Below are 21,828 nucleotides of genomic sequence, written 5' to 3'. Positions count from 1 at the left end.
TAGGAATAAAGAATTTTATTTACCTTTTTCACATTACTTTATTGAGATAAAAGGTTGAGAATCATATATAATAGATCATTCAGATACAGGCACAGTTGTACACTATGTAAAAAATATATGGCAATGAGAATAATATATTAACATATAAGAAATACATATATTAAGCTTAGAACATTCATACTTATCATAAGAGTATAATAGATATACAAGAAATTATAGGCGGCGCACGATTTGGTTTTAACAAAAAAATTTATTTTTACACACAAGACAGAAATCTGTCTAATAATTTTTTTTCCTTTTCACGTTTTTCTATTTCTAATTTTTTTTAAATATTTCGCTTTGTATGGTCTAATACTTAGACCATAATAATACCGCATGGGAGATTATGAACAAAGGATAACATCCATGTGGGTATTGGTATTTCATGTTTGTAAAGATTTACTTAATAACAAAAGAATAAAATTGTAGGACCATCATAGATATAGACATATGAAGGGGATGAGTGCACCCAGACAAACTGATCCCTGCCACAATTTTTCCTTTCTGTATGTACCTTTTGATCAGTGGGTAGCACCAACGTTTGAATGTATGCGAATTTATGCACATTAAAATCTAACGTATAATCCCCTATACTAAATTGTATCATTATTAGTTCTGGTGCGGGATACTCTTTCTCAAAGTTTATGCTTATACTGGATATAACTTAAACTAAATATTTTATCCCTCTTTATTCTATAAAACATTTGGGGTTAGAAAGGTAAAATACATGAACATATTTACTTAAAAACAAAATAAAACTATCTTAATACCGATTATCTGTCTTATGTTACAGATATGTCCCAACTATAAAAGATATAAAAATGTATCTAAATTATAAAGGGTGTCCATCAGAATTACACATTGTGGATCAGTTCATGCTGCAGGTAAGGGTCGTGTGTGCTTGTGTGTGCGTGTTTGTATGTGTGTAAGTGCACATGAGTGTTCGGGTTACCACATGTCCAGATTTACTAATGGAAATCAAGTCCTCTGTTTGGAATGAAGGTAATCCCGGAGGGGCAGTATCTGGAAAATGGAAATGTCGATTTGCTCTAACATATCCTCATCCACAGTAGGCTGGCCACTAGCTGTAGTCCTGTGTCCCATCTCCTTCTCTGCAGTGTAACCAGCGTTTGCTACCTCCTGCTTGGCTGCAGCTGCTCATTGTGGCATCAAGAGCCTTTGCAGCTGGTTCTGCTGAAGCAAGCAATGGTACCTCGCCTCACCATTTTTGAGATTAGAATAAACACGCTGCTATTAGGTATGTGGCATCTGATGGTGAAGTTGACATATAAAGTAGCATGTGGGGGCATTGGTGACATATAAAGGGGATGTGCAGACATTGATGATCTATAAAGGAGCAGATGGGGCACTAATGACATATACAGGGCGTGTGTCATGCAAAGGGGTATGATAAATCTTTGAAGCTAATGAATGTGCATGAGGGGGTTCTGAGGCATGGGAAGAATTTGAGGCATATACACCAACATGAGACATATAAAGGGGCATAATGAGGTATGTAAGGGCATTATTGGGCACTGAGGCATATTAAGGTAAATAAGGGGGCTGAGGTGCATATATAAGGCAGCCAGGGATTGATTGGCCATATTGCTCACCAGGAAGATTCCTGGTAGGCTGATGTGTCTGTAGTAGTGGTGTCTAGAGAGGGGGGGAGAGGGTACAAATCACCTGGGCCCAGGTCTGATGTAGGGGCCCAGTGAGGTCCCAGTGGTCCCTTGCCTGGCAACAGCTGCTGCAGCTCTTCTCTCTAGCCCAGCACACACTGCTGTGTGCCAATGGAGGCGCTTAAAATACTTTTTTCCCCAGAATTTTTCCTAAGGTTGCATGGCCATGTCTCCTGTGATTAGGCCACGCCCCTTGAAAAGTACCTGGGCCCAGCCAGGCTCTCTACTGCCCTGGTCTGTAGGGCCTGTTTTGTGTGTTGTCATTTGGCCCCACACCCCACTTGACAGGCAGCCCACCGGACTGAATGCTAGACTAGGCAGGTCTTTATATACAATAGTTCCTTTTGCTTTAAAGCCTAATATACAGGCCAGTGTTAAAGTTTCATTGGCTACAGCAAGATGATTTCTAGTAGGAGAGATAGAAAGCAACCCGTAATGAACAGGCCTGGGTTGATACCATGCTGGTTGAAAGGCGTGGTACAACATGTAATCAAAATCCATTGCAAGGCACAGTAACAAGAGTGACTGTTAATATGGTACGGTATCCCTAAACTTCCATAGTATTAGCACTTTGTTGAAGTAATGACATAATCATATTTTTAAAGTACAGAATTTTACTGATAAAAATACAGTGCACTGACACAAACTGTTTAACTAAACTTTAAGTGTTTCTAAAAGAAGAATACAGTTTCCTGGCACCTATTAAGCCAGAGGAAGTGCATGACACAAAGGTACACAAATGAAGTTACAGTATCTATTTGTCTGCATTATGTGTTCTAGACATAGACAAATTGAAATAAGTAGTTTGACACAGGTTCACAATTCAGTGTAATTGTTGTCACTGTCTGTGATTTCATTTTGCTCTACATAAAAGAAGTAAACACCTCTGTGAATTGAAAAGACAGAAGTTATTTTAGATGAATTGGGATCTTTGTTCTTTGAGGCTTTTAAAACTGCAGGTGTAACAGCACAATGTAACTTTTAGACAAAAGGTCCGAATTTGTTTAACAATTATGAGTAAAACTCTGGTAACAAAAAAACAGGGGAGAAACGGCTGCAAAGGTCCACAATGGAATTACATAACCTGTCATATTTTTTTTTTATAAAACAAGAGTTCATTTTTATGGTATAAAAGGTACTTTTCATTTTGCAGAAGATTCAAAGCGCTTTGTTTTTTATGGAATGACAAAGAAGAACACATGACATAATAGAAGCTATGTCATTGATCTGTTTAAGAAAACACTTATCAATATTTTTATTGAGTTTTACAAAACAAGCAATTATCGGAAGGGATACAGAAAGAAAATAAACAGGGGGGGGGGGGGAGGTGAATGAGGAGGACCAGAGTACTCACAAAATGAACAATGCATGTTACATATACATGCACTTTAGTATATAATAGATAAAACATGACCAAAGTGCAGTACAGAACAGAATTTGTTTTTGGGAAACAAAGAGGGACAATACCCAGGGCTGCCAAGACAACCAAAGGTGTAGTAGTTTCATTGGGCAACGGCTGCTGCACAGAGCTCCTCTAATAAGCCCGGACCCATCTATTTAGTACCCGCTCCACGCACTTGACCCCCTGATAATAACACAGGACAATCAAAAAGACAGTGGAAAAAGACATCAAAATTAATTCAGCACCCTTCCCCTCAGTCATAAATTCATGTCATCGGAACCATTTGACTATCAGTGAGGAGGTAGAAACAGAGTACAAGAGATCCAGTGTCTCCATTCAGTAAGCAAAATAGACTTTGGCTATAATCTTGCCAATAGGTGAGGAGGGATTCTTCCAAAATTGAGCAAGAGTATGTTGGTCATGACCAAGATATGGCCTAATACTGTACATATTGATTAGGTTTTGGGATGCTAGGAGGATGTTCTATACAATACATGCAAAAGCTCAAGTGATGGTGGCATGGTGGGAGGCTAGAGCCGATAACTTTAGATATTAATTGAAACCTCACACCACAAAGGTTGTATATGGGAGCACTTGCTGAATATGTAAAATAAATCTCCCACAGCCGAACAATTTTGTATTCCACACGTTATGTAGCTTTGCTGGGGTAAGATACAGATGATGTAAAAGTTTAGCTTGCAATTCTTTAGGGTTATAACAATGATGCTAGTCGACACCAAAAGTGATATTGGGCCTAATTCAGACTTGGACGCTGCTACAACAAGGGTTGCAGGCTGAAGCCTGGTGAGGTGTGTGCACGCGCAGCAGCCGCATTGCACGTGCGCACGCAGTGAGATGTGGAGGCATCTCACTTGTGTGATCACCTCTGCCTGAGTGTGGTGGCGGCGTTGCGGCAGTGTTTTCGGGGCGCGGTCCAGACAATGCAGGCGAGTCCGGACCGGTTGTGGGGCGGGCCGTGGTTGCTGCGTGACATAACATGCGGAAGCTGCGGGCAAAAATATGGTGGGTAGCTGCCTTCTTTCACAGCTAGGCTGCATAGGCAGGGAGCTGCTTGGCAGGTGCTAAAGCATTGCCCCTCTGCGGGGGGCGGGGGGGGGGGGGGGGATTTGGGGCTCTGGACCTGGCATGCGAAGAAGACTTACACCCGCATGTCAGAGATTTTGATCGCAGATGTGCGTTTTTTTGCACATCTGCGATCAGGTCTGAATTACAGTAGACCCATAGACTCCCCTTGTTTAACCAAAAATGTTGTTTGGACAGCACAGTCCCATTGTAGCTGAGCATTCAATTTATCCACTGGGCCATCCCATAAGTAATATTGCATGTGTACCAGAATCCAATAATTTAGTCTTTAGAGTTACCACGTGTTAAGGCCCAATTATCAATGAGTAATAAAACATTGCATTCGATAGATGGTGCTCCAGCCAATCAAATCCCAATTGATATTTTTCAAACACATTGCAGTTACAGTAGGATCTGAACACGTGACAGTTAGGAGCTAGTTGGCTGGAGCACCATTTATCATATGCAATTATTTTTATAATTTCAAATGAGTTTTAGCTCTCATTGATAAACAAGCCCCTTAGTTTGAGAGGAAGTCCTGTGTTGGTAACACAATTTATCTTCTTACCTGTAGTGTGTGAGCAATCCAGTGACTAATACAGAGGAACATAAGCAGTTCCTCATGGGAGCAGGGCCAATGCAAGGTTCCTTAGCACCCTAGGCAAAAAGTCAGACATACCCCACCCAGGGGCGTTTTAAGAGAGGAGGAGGCCCATGTTCAGCCTCCTCCATTCGGGCCCCCTCCTCTCTGCCCGGAGCGCTGTAGAATCTGAGCACTAGAGGGCTCAGACTCTACTGCGCATGCGCAGATCTCCGGGAAAATGGCGCGGCAGCCATTTTCCCTGAGATTTCTCTACTGTGCATGCCTAGAACTCTGTGAAAATGGCAGCTGAGCCATTTTCACGGAGTTCTAATAGCGCTGCAGATGCTGGTGCTGATCTTCGGAGGGGTGAGTATTTTAAAAATGGGTGCAGTGTGTGGGTGGGGTCCCCCTCTGGACTCAGGGGCCCGTGTGCACCGCACACACTGCACCCATTATAGAAACGCCAGTGATCCCACCCCTCCCCCCGCCAAAATACCGAGCCCTCATGTGAAAAAGTGCAGAAACAGCCACCGCCTGATAATTTAGCAGTTTGGGAATGGGATTAGGGTATTAGCAGGGCCGGCCCACAGCCAATTTTTTAGGTAAGCAAATATATACTTTGGCGCCCCTTGGAGTACTTTTGAGCGTGCCGAAGGCATGCGCCTGAAAAAAGTAAGTGGGTGTGGTCTCATGGGAAAAACCCAGGTGCAGTGCTCCTTACACATTATGCCCACAGCAGTATCACCTGGTAAATATGTGTGTGTGTGTGTATGTATATATATATATATATATATATATCCGAATAGAAGTCCTTTTCCCTTGTTCCATCCTCTTCTTCTATATATATATATATATATATATATATACAAAAATGGTGATATACATTATATTCATTATTTTAATAATGTATGTCAACATTTCTGTGTGCACTCACATGTTCACCATATCTACAATAAAGATAAGAGTTCAACTTGCCAGTTTATGAAAAGATAAAGACCACCCAAGTATGACCGCCGGGACCATGCCGCATGGACAGCGGGGTGCCAAGTGATCATGATGATATCACGCTGTCTCCCAGAGCCTCCCGCCGCAGCCAGCGCACCGTTGCTAGGAAACCACGGATACAACATCACTACCCCCAGACCACCCACTGCACCGTCCGTGGGCTGCAGGGGGGATGTGGACAAGTGTGGGAGAATGCAGAGGCCGGCTCCTTGGAGACTTACCAACTTTTCCGGGTGGCTGGGAGAGCCAGACGATTTTTGGGAGCCTCCTGGCCTTTCCTGGAGAGTTGGCCATTATGTTGCTGGCACAGCTGAGCCAGGGCTTCCCCCTCTATGTGGCACCCTACTATTACATGCCAAAAGAGGTGGCTTACCCTTCCATATGGACAAAATCACTTTGTGGGCCTGCTCGAGGTATGTTTGGGGACCAAAAAAGGAATCATAAAGAACAGATATATTAATCTATAGAGAATTATCAGCAGAAGCTTCAATAAATCAGCTACAGCATGCAATAGGTGTGACATTCACCCTGGCAACATCGGTAAGATTATTTGGCATAATCATGCTTAGATATAACATATGCGGTGGGATGTAATGGCATCCAAATTCGCTGGAGGTGTGGGATGCCACCCTTACTCAGATTATTTTTCAAAGCAGCAGTCCTTTACAAGGCATGAAAGAGGTAGCCACACCACAGTGGTAGGATTGGATAAGCAGGGACCATTGCAGGATGGGGAAAAGAAAGTATGAATTTTATTTCAGCATAAATTTACCATCTCTAAACTATTATGAATCCTAAAATCATAGGTAAATGAAAGTTTCTGCATGGTTTAGGCAAATATAGATATGAGAGCTATTTCAAAGTTGTCTAATGCAGGATATATGAGAGATGTTTCCTGGATTAGGCAATCTAATGCCAAATAGCAAAATCCCAAAACATTTAATGGAGACTGTGGTTGGGACTAATTTATCAAACTGGAAGAAGCTAGCTTGGCCCCCGACAGCCAGGGCTGCCAAGAAAAATCCTGGGCCCCGGTACAACAACTTCCTGCCCCCCCTCCCCGGAGGGGATGTGACCACAGCATGCTGGTCATGGCCACACCTCTTTGGGAGCGTGTAATTTGTACCTTGTTCCCCCTCTCTCTTGGCGCCACTGCCGGTAGCAAATATCACCGTCAGCTGTCATAGGTGCATTCTAGCTACAGTTTCACCAGAGAGAGACATTTGAATCCCTTTCTGACAGCCTAGACCACAGATTTTAAAACTCAGTCCAATGGGAATCCACACAGTGTATGTTTTCCAGGTCTCCTTACAGACTCACAAATGAAATAATTACCTCCACCTGTGGATCTTTAAAAATATGTCAGTGAGTAATGACTACACCTGTGCACCTGCTGGGTGACAAGGAAAGTGTGAACTGTTTGCACCTGCACCCTGCACCTAGAAATAGCGCTAGGGACCCCAAATATACAGAGATGCCTTGATGTGGCTTTGGGGCTTAACCATACATTTGCGCAAATATATGTAACGAACATCTCTGAATTCTATTATTATGTGGGATTTATATCTAGTTACTGTTATCATTCAGTGTGCTTGGGGAAACAAATGCCTTTTTTCTTGAACTGTTTGGGGTCCTGAGGACTATGGGACAGATGTATTAAACCTGGAGAAGGCACAAAGAAGTGATAAAGCGGTAATAAGTGCAAGGTGATAGCGCACCAGTCAATCAGCTCATAATTGCTAATTTACATATTGGAGATGATTGGCAGGTTCATTATCACCTTACACTTATCACAGTTTTATCACTTATTTATCCCTTCTCAAGGTTTAATACATCTGCCCCAGTGTTTGATATCCCGTGGCCTAGAATGTACACATGCAAGGTCAGAACCTTGAGGTAAAGGGATAGCATAAGTATAATTTCACTATACATGTGTAACCAAGACAGGTTCTTTGTTACACATGTATAGTGAACCTGCAAGTTTTTCTTTCTTTTGATAAATACTGTGCCGAATAATTTCTTATCATTGCAATTACCAGGAATTTTTTTTTTAAACTTTTTTAAGTATGAAAGATCTTAGACCCTTTAATTAAATACAAACAAGAAAAAAGGTTTTGTTAGCTTTACAAAGGATGGCAGTATACTTTCTGACAATCTTGTGTTTCTATGTGGTTTAAAACTGGCAGCAAGTGTATATGAATTAAATGGGGTGGACAATAAAGATTGCTAAAGCCAAAGAAAGCTTTTTGGGATTGAAAACCTTGGCCCTCATTCCGAGTTGTTCGCTCGCAAGGCGAATGTAGCAGAGTTACACACGCTAAGCCTACGCCTACTGGGAGTGAATCTTAGCTTCTTAAAATTGCGACCGACGTACGCGCAATATTGCGATTACAAACGAGTTAGCAGTTTCAGAGTAGCTCCAGACTTACTCTGCCTGTGCGATCATTTCAGTGCTTGTCGTTCCTGGTTGTCGTCACAAACACACCCAGCGTTCGCCCAGGCACTCCCACCGTTTCCCCGGCCACTCCTGCGTTTTTTCCGGAAACGGTAGCGTTTTCAGCCACACGCCCCTGAAACGCCGTGTATCCGCCCAGTAACACCCATTTCCTGTCAATCACATTACGATCGCCGGAGCGAAGAAAAAGCCGTGAGTAAAAATACTTTCTTCATAGTAAAGTTACTTGGCGCAGTCGCAGTGCGAACATTGCGCATGCGTACTAAGCGGATTTTCACTGCGATGCGATGAAAAATACCGAGCGAACAACTCGGAATGAGGGCCCTTGTTCCTGCTACTTTCATGAATGCAGCTTTTTATGTCACAATTCTATTTCCATCACTGCGTGAGTAGGGCTGAAAATGCTCCTAAACAGGAGTGTAGAATTGGCATGGATTAAAATTGGATGAGTTAAACTCTTTAGCTATGAAATGCTGATGTTTTCCAGCCCTGTGTGACATTACCATAAATTTGTCAGATCTCTCTCAACACTGATGATAAAGTAATATTAAAGCAGATAGGAGGCATCTGTGTAGAAAGCAGTGGAGAGTACATTATTTAATCATTCCAAAAATGACTAAAGTGTTTGATGGTCCCTGAAACTTGACAGAAGCCACCTAACTTATGACTGTCAGACTGTACAAACTCTGGTTGTGTTCTGTTTCATTTATTCACTAATCTTTCTCCGTCTGTTTCTTATAGATGTGTAAAATCCCTGATTTGTGCCCCAGGCTCGACACTTTACTTGCAATACGAGAGCTGCCTATGTATATGAAAGACTTGCATCCTGTAAGTTAAACCATAATATTACAAAATAAAACTATGTAAATTGTCACTTGGACCGATATAACTTCCCCTAAAAATGCCTGGTCAATTACTTGGTGTCTTTCCTATTTATCTGGATTAATTCAATACATATGATTCTTATTGTGTCTGTAGACAACAGTTGTGTTCTGTCTCCTTTGTAAATTCCAGTGGGGGCTTGGAAGGTTGGGCCTAGCAAGGTTGTACAGCAGGAAGTGGGTGGAGCCATAGAAGAACAATTTGGAATTTACTAAATACAGGGATGTCTAGCTTAGTAAGTTTGCATGTGTTGTCTGTGCCCCCACATAACCATTTCAGCAAATCACTAACCATGTTATTACAGCAATGTTCTACATACACACAGTCCATGTCCATTGTAGTACTGCACACACTTACCACCATGTCTGTATGCTGCTACTAACATTATGCACCTGGGCGATTCTCTGTGATGCACGGGACAGCTACACAAATTCAAACTACATATTTCTCCAAAATACCAAGATTTTAGTGGGTCTTAAGTAATAGAGTAAGGCATTGCTACTAAGCAATAAAGTTTTCATATAACAACAGTTTCTTAACAGACCAGTTTAAAAGGAAAAAAATAAATGAATGCGTGTGATGCATGGGACTTTATGTTCACTTTCTGGAGAATCACCCACCTGCATTTACCATTATAGTTGCAATGAACTTCAGAAAAAAAAGTTGTTCACAGAAATGAAAGTAGCAAACAGCTGGATAAGAAGGGAGAGGGACGTAGTATATGCATTCAAATTATGTTGAAAAACAACAATAGAGCAAATATGCACAATTTAGCGGGTATAAAATCGGTTTCAAGATAAATAAGTCAGACATACAAAGTACTGAGAGACTGACTTCCACACAAGAGAGCAGCGTAAGTTGCAAATAGAGTGAAAGGAGCCTACAGTCATAAACCCAGGAAAAGAGGAGAAGCATCATGAAAAGTCTAACCACAGTGACCATGTGACCAAAAATGCAGATGACCGATTGTTGATAATACTGGTGATATGCTCCATTTGGTATGTAAACCACACTGCCTCCGTAATTGGGGTGAGTGTGGGTGGAGCTGGGGATTTCCAATTTAGGGCAATACAACTCTGAAGCATTTAGGAGATGCCAAATCAGCTTTAGAGTGTGTTTGGATACCCCTGGAATCGTCCAAGGTAATAGAGAGTAAGTGGAAGAGGAAGGCATCATGACACCAGTAACCTGTGATACCGAAATATGGGGTCTATTCATGAAGCAGTGAAAAGAGTGGAGAAGTGAGCCTGTGGAGAAGTTGCCCATGGCAACCAATCAGCTACTCCGTACAATTGTATAGTATGCAAATTATAACTGTTACATCAATGCTGATTGGTTGCCATGGGCAACTTCTCCACTGGCTAACTTCCCCACACTTTTCACTGCTTCATGAATAGACCCCTATGTATGCTAGCCCACATGGGTGTACATTTAGGGAAAATCCAGAATGTATGGTGAAACAAAACAATCTGACCACATCCTTCTGAACACATTTCAGAAGAGGAGGGAAACATTCTGTGTACCATCTTAAAATATATTTCCTGATTATGGATCGAGGTGGCAGACCTTACCAAATTAAAATGGATCTGCCGTCAGAGTCTAGGGTCTCCCCCGCGTTGTTATGCCACAGCAACTCATGTATGAATTAAGTGGTGGAGCATCATAAGAGATCAACAAGTGATATATGAAGGATAAAATACCTTTATGTCATATATTACTAAAGCGTAAACACCACCCAATGAAGACGGATAACATCAACACTAACTAAATGTACAGTACCTCTTGATTCCACTGTAAATATATATTCTCATATAATTTATACATAAGGAATTGTGTCATTGCTCTGGTGTTTCCTTATATTAGGCACAATAAAATAAATCGGCAATACTTTATAACCTGTGACATGTGAACCATAATGGAATGTGTGCCCACAGCTCCTGTGCCAAATGATCAAAGCATGTAACCAGCTGCTGAATAGCCGAGCTTTCCTGGCAGTACTGAGCTACATCTTGGCTATGGGCAACTGTCTAAATGAAAATGCCGGCAGAGGTAAAGCCAAAGGGTTCCAGCTGTCTTCTCTCACAAAAGTAAGTATTATTATTTTCACTTTTCCAATCTATGGCCCAGATTTATTAAGCCTTGGAGAGTGATAAATTGCACGGTGATAAAACCAGCTCCTAACTGTCATTTTTCAAACACAGCCTGTGACATGGCAGTTAGGAGCTGATTGGTTATACTTTATCACCGTGTAATTTATCACTCTCCAAGGCTTGATAAATGGGGGCCTATATTTCTTTTTGCCCATTCTGTATATATATATATATATATATATGTATTTTGAGTTAAATGTTTAGTGTCATTCACAAAGTGTTCCACTCCTCTTATCTGTGGGACATCATATCTTACGCAATCTTTAAGCCATTTATCTGATGCTGCATTAAAAATGATCCTCTTTTGCTCATATCTGTACATTTAGTGCATAAATTATGTAAAGTCAAAGTCTGTTATTGCTACCGTCAAGTCATTGCTACTGACTGCTTTATGAATACTTTGTACGAGCATTTGTTCAAACACCATTTCTAAAAGCAGTGCACATGGCATGCCTTCTATATTGATGCTTAACCAAAAGCACACAGCATTGTAGGTTTATTTATGTAGTGTCACTGGGTACTGCTCACAATGGCAATATTTATTTCAAATTGCTTCCATCTTTAGAGATGTGAAATTTATCACATATAAGTTTACATGCTAGTACAATTCTGACTGATAACAGAGAGGCTAAAGGGACTTCAGGGCCTATTTATCAACTTTTTTTTTCTCACAAAAATCAAGTGGAAAACAACCGTTTCTGAATGTTTTTCATATGACTTTTTTTAAGGCTTTATTTACAAAACGGTAGCTTCTGTAAGCTGCCTCTTCTTGGTAGGTTTAAAATGGCACTCGCAGTCAGTGTGAAGCACACAGGTCCAGCTCTACCATGAGGCAGCTTTAGGCAGGGGGGCAGCCCTGAGTATCACAAAATGAAAGGCTAACTCTGAAAAATGCATCCTTGTTAAACTTAATGCAGATGGCGGCTGCTGAACTATGAACTTCTAAGGTGCTACTTCCACACTTTCACCTGAGGAGCTGGAAAGTGGGTACTGGTGTGTGGTTGGGGAGGGAAGGATGGGGGGGGGGGGGGGGGGGGGGGTCAGTAGTGCTGAAGTGTTGTCTAAGGTATTAAGTGACCTTTCACCGGCCCTGAAAGCACACCAGACTATGGGGGTAATTCAGAGTTGATCGCAGCAGGAATTCTGTTAGCAATTGGGCAAAACCATGTGCACTGCAGGAGGGGCAGATATAACATGTGCAGAGAGAGTTAGATTTGGGTGGGGTGTGTTCAATCTGAAATCTAAATTGCAGTGTAAAAATAAAGCAACCATATTTACCCTGCACAGAAACAAAATCAGGGCCGAAACTAGACTTTTCAGCACCCGTGGCAAGGAAGCATTTTGGCGCCCCCCCCCCCCCCCCTCATTACACAAAAAATTATCATGTTATCAAATATTTAGAAAGGGGATACCATTGAACAAAATTGCGCCTCATGTTCTCCAAATGTCCTAAGCATCTGTCACATAGCCCCTGTGTGTCCCCACACATTGCACCACATCACTGCACTACATGATTACACTAAATGCCCTTTATATTGCACTACACTATGTACATGCCCCTATATGCTGCACTACATTACTACACTATCCCCCATACACTGCACTACATTACATGCTCCTGACACTACGTACATGCCCCTATATGCTGCACTACATAACTACACTATCCCCTATACACTGCGCTACATTACATGCTCCTATACACTACACTACGTACATGCCCCTATATGCTGCACTACATTACTACAGTATCCCCTATACACTGCACTACATTACATGCTCCTATACACTACACTACGTACATGCCCCTATATGCTGCACTACATTACTACACTATCCCCTATATGCTGCACTACACTACTACACCACCCCCTATATGCTGCACTACATTACATGCTCCTATACACTGCACTACATACCTATATGCTGTACTATATATTACTTCATTACACTACACTACATCTGCATTACCAACAATAACACTACATTACTATTACTACACTATCCCCTGTACTACAATACATGCCTACCATGAGGAAGATCTTTACTTCTTTGTCCTGTGGAGCCCTGGACACAGTTGAATGATGGACTCAGTGGAGGGACGGGGACGGGCCTGGTCTGCAGCAGCACATGGGTGGCTGGTCCTGGAACAGGGACCAGCCACCACATACAGCAGATCACTTGCAGAGGAGGCGGGTGCAGCAGAAATTGAATACAGTCCACTCACTGATACTCTGCTGTCCCGCCACTTCTCCTCCAGCCGGACTGTCTTCTAGTCACTGGAGGGCGGAGGGTCGCTGCCGTATAGCTGGGACAGCGTGCAGGGATAGAACAGTGTCCCTGAGCGGCATTGGCAGGCGGAGCATCGAGGGTGAGTGGTGGCTGTGAAAGGCGGACTCGGGAGGCGCGGCTTCAACCAGTGCTCCAAGGAGAGCCCGGCTTCTGTGTAACAGCTCCACCCCGCGTCCGCCTCTCACAGCTGCACAGCTCCGTGTCCTTCTGCTTCACAGTTCACTGACAGGCACCTAGCGGAGCTGCGCTTGCATCGCAGCTGCTTCCTTTGACTGTACCCGCCGGGTCTCTCAGCGCCCCTCTAAATCCTGTGCCTGGGTCACATGCCCCCCTAGCCCCCCCCTAGTTTCTGCCCTGACAAAATAACCCACCCAAATCTAACTCTCTCTGTAAATGTTATAAAGATCATCAGGACATTGCCACAGTCTTTCTCATGTTTCATGGGAATGGTGATGTCAAATTTAACAGGTTCCGAAAGAACATTTTTTAAGGAGCTTGAAGGCTAATACCATTATATCTAATTACACTTTTGAACCAACCTGCAGTGGCAGTGAGAGGGGTGTAATCAATTATTATTTACCCAGGCTCAGTCCAGATGGTGGGCAGGCCCCAGCTGGGGCCCCGGGTATACCATTGTCCCCACTGGTCTGTAGGTTGCCAACTACTGCTGGCTGCACCTGTGTAGCAGTGCAGCCGAGCAGAAGCACATTTGGCAGCAAGACAGAGGAGACTACTGCTGCATAATAGGCAGCGGTAGTGGGAAGAGGAGAAGGGTGTCACCTGTAGCCACCCTTCCCACTCCCTTGGAGCCACTCTCTCTGCTGAGTATGATATGCACTTCACAATTAGCAATGTATTAATTTTTAAAAAATGGGGTATGGCCACGCCCCCTACCTATGCCCAGGCCCGTCATAGCTCATGACGGCCATACCAATCTGTTCTCAACTCATATAGAAGGTTACTAACTTTTTCCTTGCAGCTACTGCTATGTGCTCATTCTTTTCTCCCTATTCCTTTCAGTTGTCAATATGGTATCATCAGACTTATCAGAAATACAAGGAACAATTTCAAAGATATGTTCTAACTGCAATTTATGTAAAAAGTTGAAAACTGAGTAGGAGAGAAAATAGTAATGCAAGTGATTCTTTATTTCCTCTCATAGACGGTTAGGCAGCCATTTATTTGTCAGCAGCAATTGCACCATTCTGACATACTTGTTTATGTTTCTAAAGTAATGTAGAAATCAATAAACCTGCTTGTGAACCTTTCCATAGTAATGTGCTATCCACTGCTGTACATAAAATAATCTTGGTTACCATGGGCAACTCCATTCTTTTTAACAGTGTTGATTTCCACTGGAAAGTCAAATTTTTGTATTGCTAAAAAGGCATATATTGGATTATATCATGGTTTTCAACAGTTCTAAGAAGAGGAAAGTAGTTCTGGATATTGTATGAATATTATTGTGTGGAACTTTGCAGTCTAGAAGCATTTTTATTTTTAATTAAACCTTAGTTTATCAGAAGAAGAGTAATCTGGAATCCTAATGCCAATGAGTCAAGTAAGGACTAGAACATGGCTTCTTACAAGGGATTAATTAAAGGTTGTCTGTGGTTTGCTTTACATTTTTCACTTGCACACTATAGGACACTGGCACCAGAACATACCACCCCTCTACGCAGGGGTGGGATGAGCATTAATGCTATTGGCACTATGACTATGAGAAGAATAATGCTTGATGATGACACACCTGAGTCTGGGAGAGCCGAGGGCTTGAGGAATGGAATTATGTAGCCTGGGTTGGAGCAGTTATAGATCAGAACCAAACCAATACGGAGTTGCCACAACTTGCTGCAAGTTGGAGACATAATTTACATGGGGCTATAAGATACTGAGGGCGGGATGCATCAATGCTCCTTTTTTGTGTGGTCAAACCTCTGAAAATGCAGTTTTTTTGAGGTTTGGACACTTTTTGCATGAGCAACAAGCTTTAGAATGCGATACATTCAAGCCTGGAACCGGTGGGTAACGCCATCTTTAGGACCCTATATTTCATGTGCACATTAGTGCCATTTTTTGGTGGAATCATCACAGTTTTTGACCATGGATATACAGTAGGTGTTGGCTTTCAGAAAAAGGGCATGGTTACACTACACACATGGGCATGATTGGATAGATCAAGGTGAAGTTTGTGCGGACCCACTTACTTTTTCAGATTTTCTCTTTAATAAATTTGGTAGACATAATGGGGCTGATTCTATGTTGGACACAGCCACATCTATGACAGCGTCTGTTGGTGGATGTCCATCTGCTACTTTATGCAAATGCCACTGCAAAGACCTTGCCTGGTGTACATCCATGTGTCCAAATGTACAAAGACTGGGACTTCCACTGTCAGCATCCATAGAAATCCCAACTGTTGTGCCTGTTGGTCGCACTTGTACCATGGCAGGTGCAGTTTCTCTGTGTGACTCGAATTGGGACCCATATGTGCCACACATCCTTATCAGGGCCACAACTAGCGGGGGTGGGGGTGGCTAAGGGGGCATGCGCCCCGGGCGCAGGGCGCCAAGGAGATACAGAGGAGCAGGGTTTTTTTTTTAACCGGCAGTGCTGTGCTGCTCCAGTGAGACAGCAGATGGCTCCCAGGGCAATGTCTCTGACCCACCTGTCTGCCTGCAGCTGGCCTCGATACTGTGCAGGTCAGTTCCAGTACTTGGCTACTGTCTTAAACTCTCTGCTTTGACATGCAGTGCTGTGACTAGCGTGCAGTGCACAGTGCAAGCTATAGAAGTGAGCTATGGATGCTGTAATTTTCAGCAGGCTATGATCCCGGCTGCCTGCCCAGCACCAAACGATAACAAGCTGCCGGCTACACACCATTGAGAGGACACGTTGCCCCAGGCTTTTGCTTGTTAACAGGGTTTTTTTTTTTTGTGCCAAATTACTGCCTTGCCCGGGGTGACGAAGATCCTAGTTTTGGCCCTGTCCTTATGGGTTCTGTTTAGACTTGGAGCCCACAGATGACTTCCAGTATCTGGTAAAATCTACAGCCAGTTCAAGCATGGAATATTTGAATACTTGGGGCAATATGTAATAGCCTGCGAGGTGCAGGCTGTTCAGGAATTTATGCTAGTCTGCCCATAATTTTAAAGTGGCAATTATTTACAAGGTAAAACCGACCTGGGTTTGTATTGTAAATTATTTCCATTTTTAAAAATACGGGCAGACTCGCAGACATCCCTGAACAGCCTGCACCTCGCAGGCTATTATATATCGCCCTTGGGCTGATAGACATCTATGTACAGGACACACAAATACCAGGAATGACACTATCATTTGATTTTCTTAGATGCCCAGTTACTGCATTGTAAAGATTCTGCTATTTATGAGTCTATGATTTATAGCTGCAAGAGACGATTGTCGAGCTCTGCCAGAGTCTTTTTTTGATATCCGATGATATCCGTTCTAATGCCTCATTCATCACTAAAAGAAATGTCGACCAAATCAATTTTTGCCACCACACTTCCCAGCGGAGGCCCAGCGCTCTGCAAGGATCTCCGAAATCATTAAAACACAAGATATTTTCACAGTGTGCAGTGTCAGGGAGGTATGATGACAGCAGCTGAGTATGCACAATTTCTAAGTGGTGTATTTAAACTGTATTAAAGTGGACCTTTCACTTACACACAGAGGACTGCAGTAATCCATTTTAGACTATCAAGATCACCGAGGCATGAGGCACTATACCCCACTGATTTTACTGATCATTTGAATTACTATAACATACAGAACGTGTCTTTGAACCACCCCAACACAGTCGAACCTTTTTCTCAGTATTTTTATTATTATTATTTTTTAAAAATTGTAACATTTTTGAATTCTAGAATAAGTTGTCGAACTGGTTTAAGAATCAAAGTGTAGTTGGTTCGAAAATCTCTATTATCCTGAAATACCATTCTTGATTACTGTAAAGCTGGGTACACGCCTCAACGATCCACTGATTCAGCGATGGTCCAATAGGATATATCGATATATCATGCCAACATGCACAGAGCCTGATTCAGAGATGTACTCAATGTCGATGTTGAACACAGCGGAGCGATTGTTTCCCACTTCACATGCTCCAAAGCAGCTCTGCGCATGTGCAGCAATTGATAAGTGATAGTGTATGTACAGAGGATTTATTTTCATTGTGAGTGACAATAGTCAGTGTTTGGGGGAGGTAACAGCGGGTGGCTAGAAAATGCAGGTGTGCCAGGACCATTTCTAGGTGTGCAATAGTCAGCCATTGAAAATGCACTCACAGCTGGAGAGTTCTCGGGGTCTTGAGACTGCAAGGGTCCATACATCTGCAATCGCAATGTATTTTTTCACAGATCCTGAGATTTTGTTTCCCCAGATTTATTGTTTTTACAATCCATCTGACTTTGCCGATATATTACAGATATTTTTCTGCCAATCTTGAAAGACTCCTCAATTTACTAAAAACGGTTTGCAGATCTGCTGATACACTAGCAATCTATAGCCCCAATTGAGCTGTTATATTAAACATGTTGAAAAACCTGATTTAACAATCCCACTCGATTTTTGCAATCTGTGAACCCCATACATTGCAGATTTATTGTCTGCAAATTGGCAAATTGCCCCAATCGATTGTTGATTTATGGGCCCCTTTACTCAGAAGTTTGATGGCTGACCAATGTGTATTCGATGTTACAGATTTTGGATAGCACGTGAGATGCCGGCAGTAGGGGTTTCTATGCACAAGATGGAGTCTGAGTCATTACCATATTCTTGCAATTTCACAGAAGCAAAAATTAATCTCTGAAAAATGTGCATACATCTCTGACTCATGCCTACACTCAGAGCCAGCCCTAGGCATAGGCAAACTAGGCAATGCCTAGGGCATTAGGAATGCCATGGGGCACAAGCAGATTCTGCTGATTAAAATGATATGCAGCATGCCTATATTCTGTGTGTGACTGCGGCTCTACCTGCGTACAAAATGCATTACTAATGTGCAGCATTATGTGTATAAGGTGTACTACAGTACTTGGTGGCGAAACATATAGAAAGTGCACTACTGTGTGCGTCTAATGTGAATAAAGAGCAATATGGTGTGGTGTAATGTGAATAAGGGGCACTACTGTGAGGAGTAACATGGTACTTCTGTGTGATGTAACGTGAATAAAAGACAATATTGCATGATATAATGTGAATAAAGTTGCAGTACTGTGTGGTGTAATATCAACTGGGGTTATTATTGTATGGCCATGCCCCTTTCCAGCAAGAACACGCGCCATTTTAGGCTGCGGACAGAATGTGCACACTGTTCTTATTTAAAATATAGGGGGTAGGAGCACCAAAATGAGGACTGCTATGGGGGTGGGGTGATGGTGCTGGGAAAGGGGTACAGGGTCAGAGGCAGAACTAGCATCTGTGCAAGGGGGCACCAGCCAAAATCTTGCCTAGGGCATCACATTGGATAGGGCCGGCTCTGTCTACACTGTATAATGCACGTATGAGGACACAATGGGGGAAATGTAACAGGGTGTGTGAATCAACAAGTGAGAGACTTTGGTCAAATTATCCTGTGATTTTTGTTTTTTTTTTAAGTGGCAATCGTTTACATGGCAAAACCAGGTTGATTTTGCCATTTAAATGATTGCCACTTTTAAAAAAACTCACTTTCTGATTCTCACTATTACATTTCCCTCATTATATCTTTACATGATTCATGTAACCAAACCTTATCATACGTCACATCATCCCATCAGATGTGCAGAACATACAGTGGGATGATGTGACCACACAATTCATCAAACTATGCTTTGTGTTTACACACTACGTGATGGTCGTGCATCGTGGTTGCAGGTACCATGATTATATGGTTAATTACTGTATGTAGTGTGTACCTGGCTTAAGATTTCTAGACAATGCTGATGCTAGGACATATCTATAGAATGATACCAAAGAGGAGTTTCATCCAATATATTGTGGCAATACTGAACAGGAAAAAATAAATAAAACAATGTCACAAAAATAGAGGTTATTCATTTACCTGTAGGACAGAGGATTTGAATACTATTCAGAGTGAGTAGAATGTTTGTTACATTTGTAACAAAATTAAAGTCCTATAAAAAGACATCACTTTTATGGAAACAGTGTAAACCTTTTAAAGATGAAGCAGTCTTCATTGAATCATACAACTTAGTTGGCACATCCATGAGCCCCAATTAGATAATTATTCATTATTTCTCCAATGAAGTGATTTAGAAGTAGCTGTGACATATGCTCTGCAGATCATAGATGTCAACTCTATCTGTAATTACCCTTTAAAATATTAAAAGAAACATTTTTCACATGGAAATCACTTGCTATTGTTTGGAAAAATCACAAGCAGTTATATATGTGTGTGCTTGTAATGTGCTGCTCTATACAGAGAAATTGAATTAATTAAGCCATTCAGAAGAAATGACATAAATAAAGTATTATGGAAACAATACTTTTAACGAGTTGCTTCATTTGAAGCATGGAGTGATATAAAATTGCTCCCCCTCACATCCTTATCTAACAGGAATAATAAAAAGATAGCTACTGTGCACATCAGACACATTGTGGAGATGAAAATCTGCATTTTTTTTTAATTGTAATTAAGCATAAATTATCTTTGCAACAAGACTAGCAGGAAGCAATGTCCCTCAATTTTATTTTCTTTATAAACAGAGAAAATAAAGGTTCAGAGTCAGACAATATTTCAGCTTTTGCTTCTTTCCTACTCAGCAATGAAAATTCAGGACTTTTCTAGAGCAGAAGTAATAAAATTGGCTTTCAGTCTGTCAATAAAATAAAGCATCTATTGTGTCATAAAGGCAATGGGTAGATTCACATATAAAGAATAATATGGACAAATAAACATTGGGCCATTAGCAAGTGCAGTATTTCCCCTCACAGATGTCTCTTACACCTCTTTTCCACCTAAATCCCATGTCTGATCCGAAATTTGGAACATAGGGCCTAATTCAGACCTGATTGCAGCAGCAAAATTTTTCTCTAATACGCAAAACCATGTGCACTGCAGGTGGCAGTGACATGCGGTGGGGTGAGGCAGCTGAGGCAGAGCCTTCCTGTTATACTAACGAACGTTTGTGCTGAGTTTTGACTCTATAAAGTATATGAAAAATACAAAGAATATGTTCATTATTCTAATCATTCGTCTGGAATAAAAAGTATATGGCAGGTGAGGCAGTGCTTACCCCCTGCCTATCTTTTCCACACATCTCTGATCAAAACTCACCAAATTTCCAGGACTTTATATGGCTGCACCTGTGTATAATGCCCAGATGTACCCTTTGGCTCATATATTGCATGTAAATCTGCCTCCTGAGCCATTTAGCTCACCGCACGTCCCTGTGCTGCACCTGTGTATAATGTCCAGATGTACCCTTTGGCTCATATATTGCATGTAAATCTGGCTCTGGTGCAAACCAGTGCCTCCTGAGCCATTTAGCTCACTGCTTCTCCTTGGCAGGTGGGGCAGATATAACATGTGCAGAGAGAATTAGATTTGGGTGGGTTATTTTGTTTCTGTGCAGGGTAAATACTGGCTGCTGTATTTTTATACTGCAATTTAGAGTTCAGTTTGAACACACCCCACCCAAATCTAAAGGGCCCTACACACTGGCCGGCATCAGTCAAAGATATGAACGATCTCGTTCATAAATGAACGAGATACCGTTCATACCTTTGAGTGTGGAGGCTCCAGCGATGAACGATGCGCGGCCCCGCGCTCGTTCATCGCTGGTCCCCCGTCGGCTTTACATGCAGGCCAATATGGACGATTTCGTCCATATTTGCCTGCACTTCAATACATCCGGGTGACGGGGGGAGTGAAGAAACTTCACTCCCCCCGTCACTGCCCCTCCGCCGCCGGGTCACCCGTCGGCTGTATCCGCCGTCGGGCAGCTCGGCGGCGGATCGGCCAATGTGTAGGGCCCTTAACTCTCTCTGCACATGTTATATCTGCCCCACCTGCAGTGCAAATGATTTTGCCCATTAGAGAAAAAGTTTGCTGCTACAATCAGGTCTGAATTAGGCCCATAGTTCCAAACTTGGTGAGACCCAGGACTGGCCCCTTTCCAACGTGACTCGGACCTGGATTATTCCTAGGTCGGAGCCGTTTACATTGCACATGGGTACAGTAGCTGCCGAGAGTCTCAGCTGCAGTGATACTCTGGCTCCACCCCCTGATG

At 42.4% G+C, this 21,828-nt stretch overlaps 1 protein-coding gene across 2 annotated transcripts in view; it reads left to right on the top strand.

The window, feature by feature from the left end:
* LOC135055222 (formin-I-like) overlaps nucleotides 1-21,828 on the top strand; it is a 383,943-nt gene that overhangs the window by 264,298 nt on the left and 97,817 nt on the right. For both annotated transcript variants that reach the window (XM_063959022.1, XM_063959023.1), the window contains exons 9-11: nucleotides 833-923; nucleotides 8,991-9,077; nucleotides 11,066-11,218. In XM_063959022.1, coding sequence (XP_063815092.1) covers nucleotides 833-923; nucleotides 8,991-9,077; nucleotides 11,066-11,218 — 331 coding nt within the window. The remainder of the gene's footprint in view (nucleotides 1-832; nucleotides 924-8,990; nucleotides 9,078-11,065; nucleotides 11,219-21,828) is intronic.

Source organism: Pseudophryne corroboree, chromosome 3, assembly GCF_028390025.1.
Source record: "Pseudophryne corroboree isolate aPseCor3 chromosome 3, aPseCor3.hap2, whole genome shotgun sequence".
In the NCBI taxonomy this organism is placed as follows: domain Eukaryota; kingdom Metazoa; phylum Chordata; class Amphibia; order Anura; family Myobatrachidae; genus Pseudophryne; species Pseudophryne corroboree.
The sequence above is the reverse complement of the archived record's forward strand: the minus strand, read 5'-3'. Positions and strand labels throughout refer to the sequence as shown.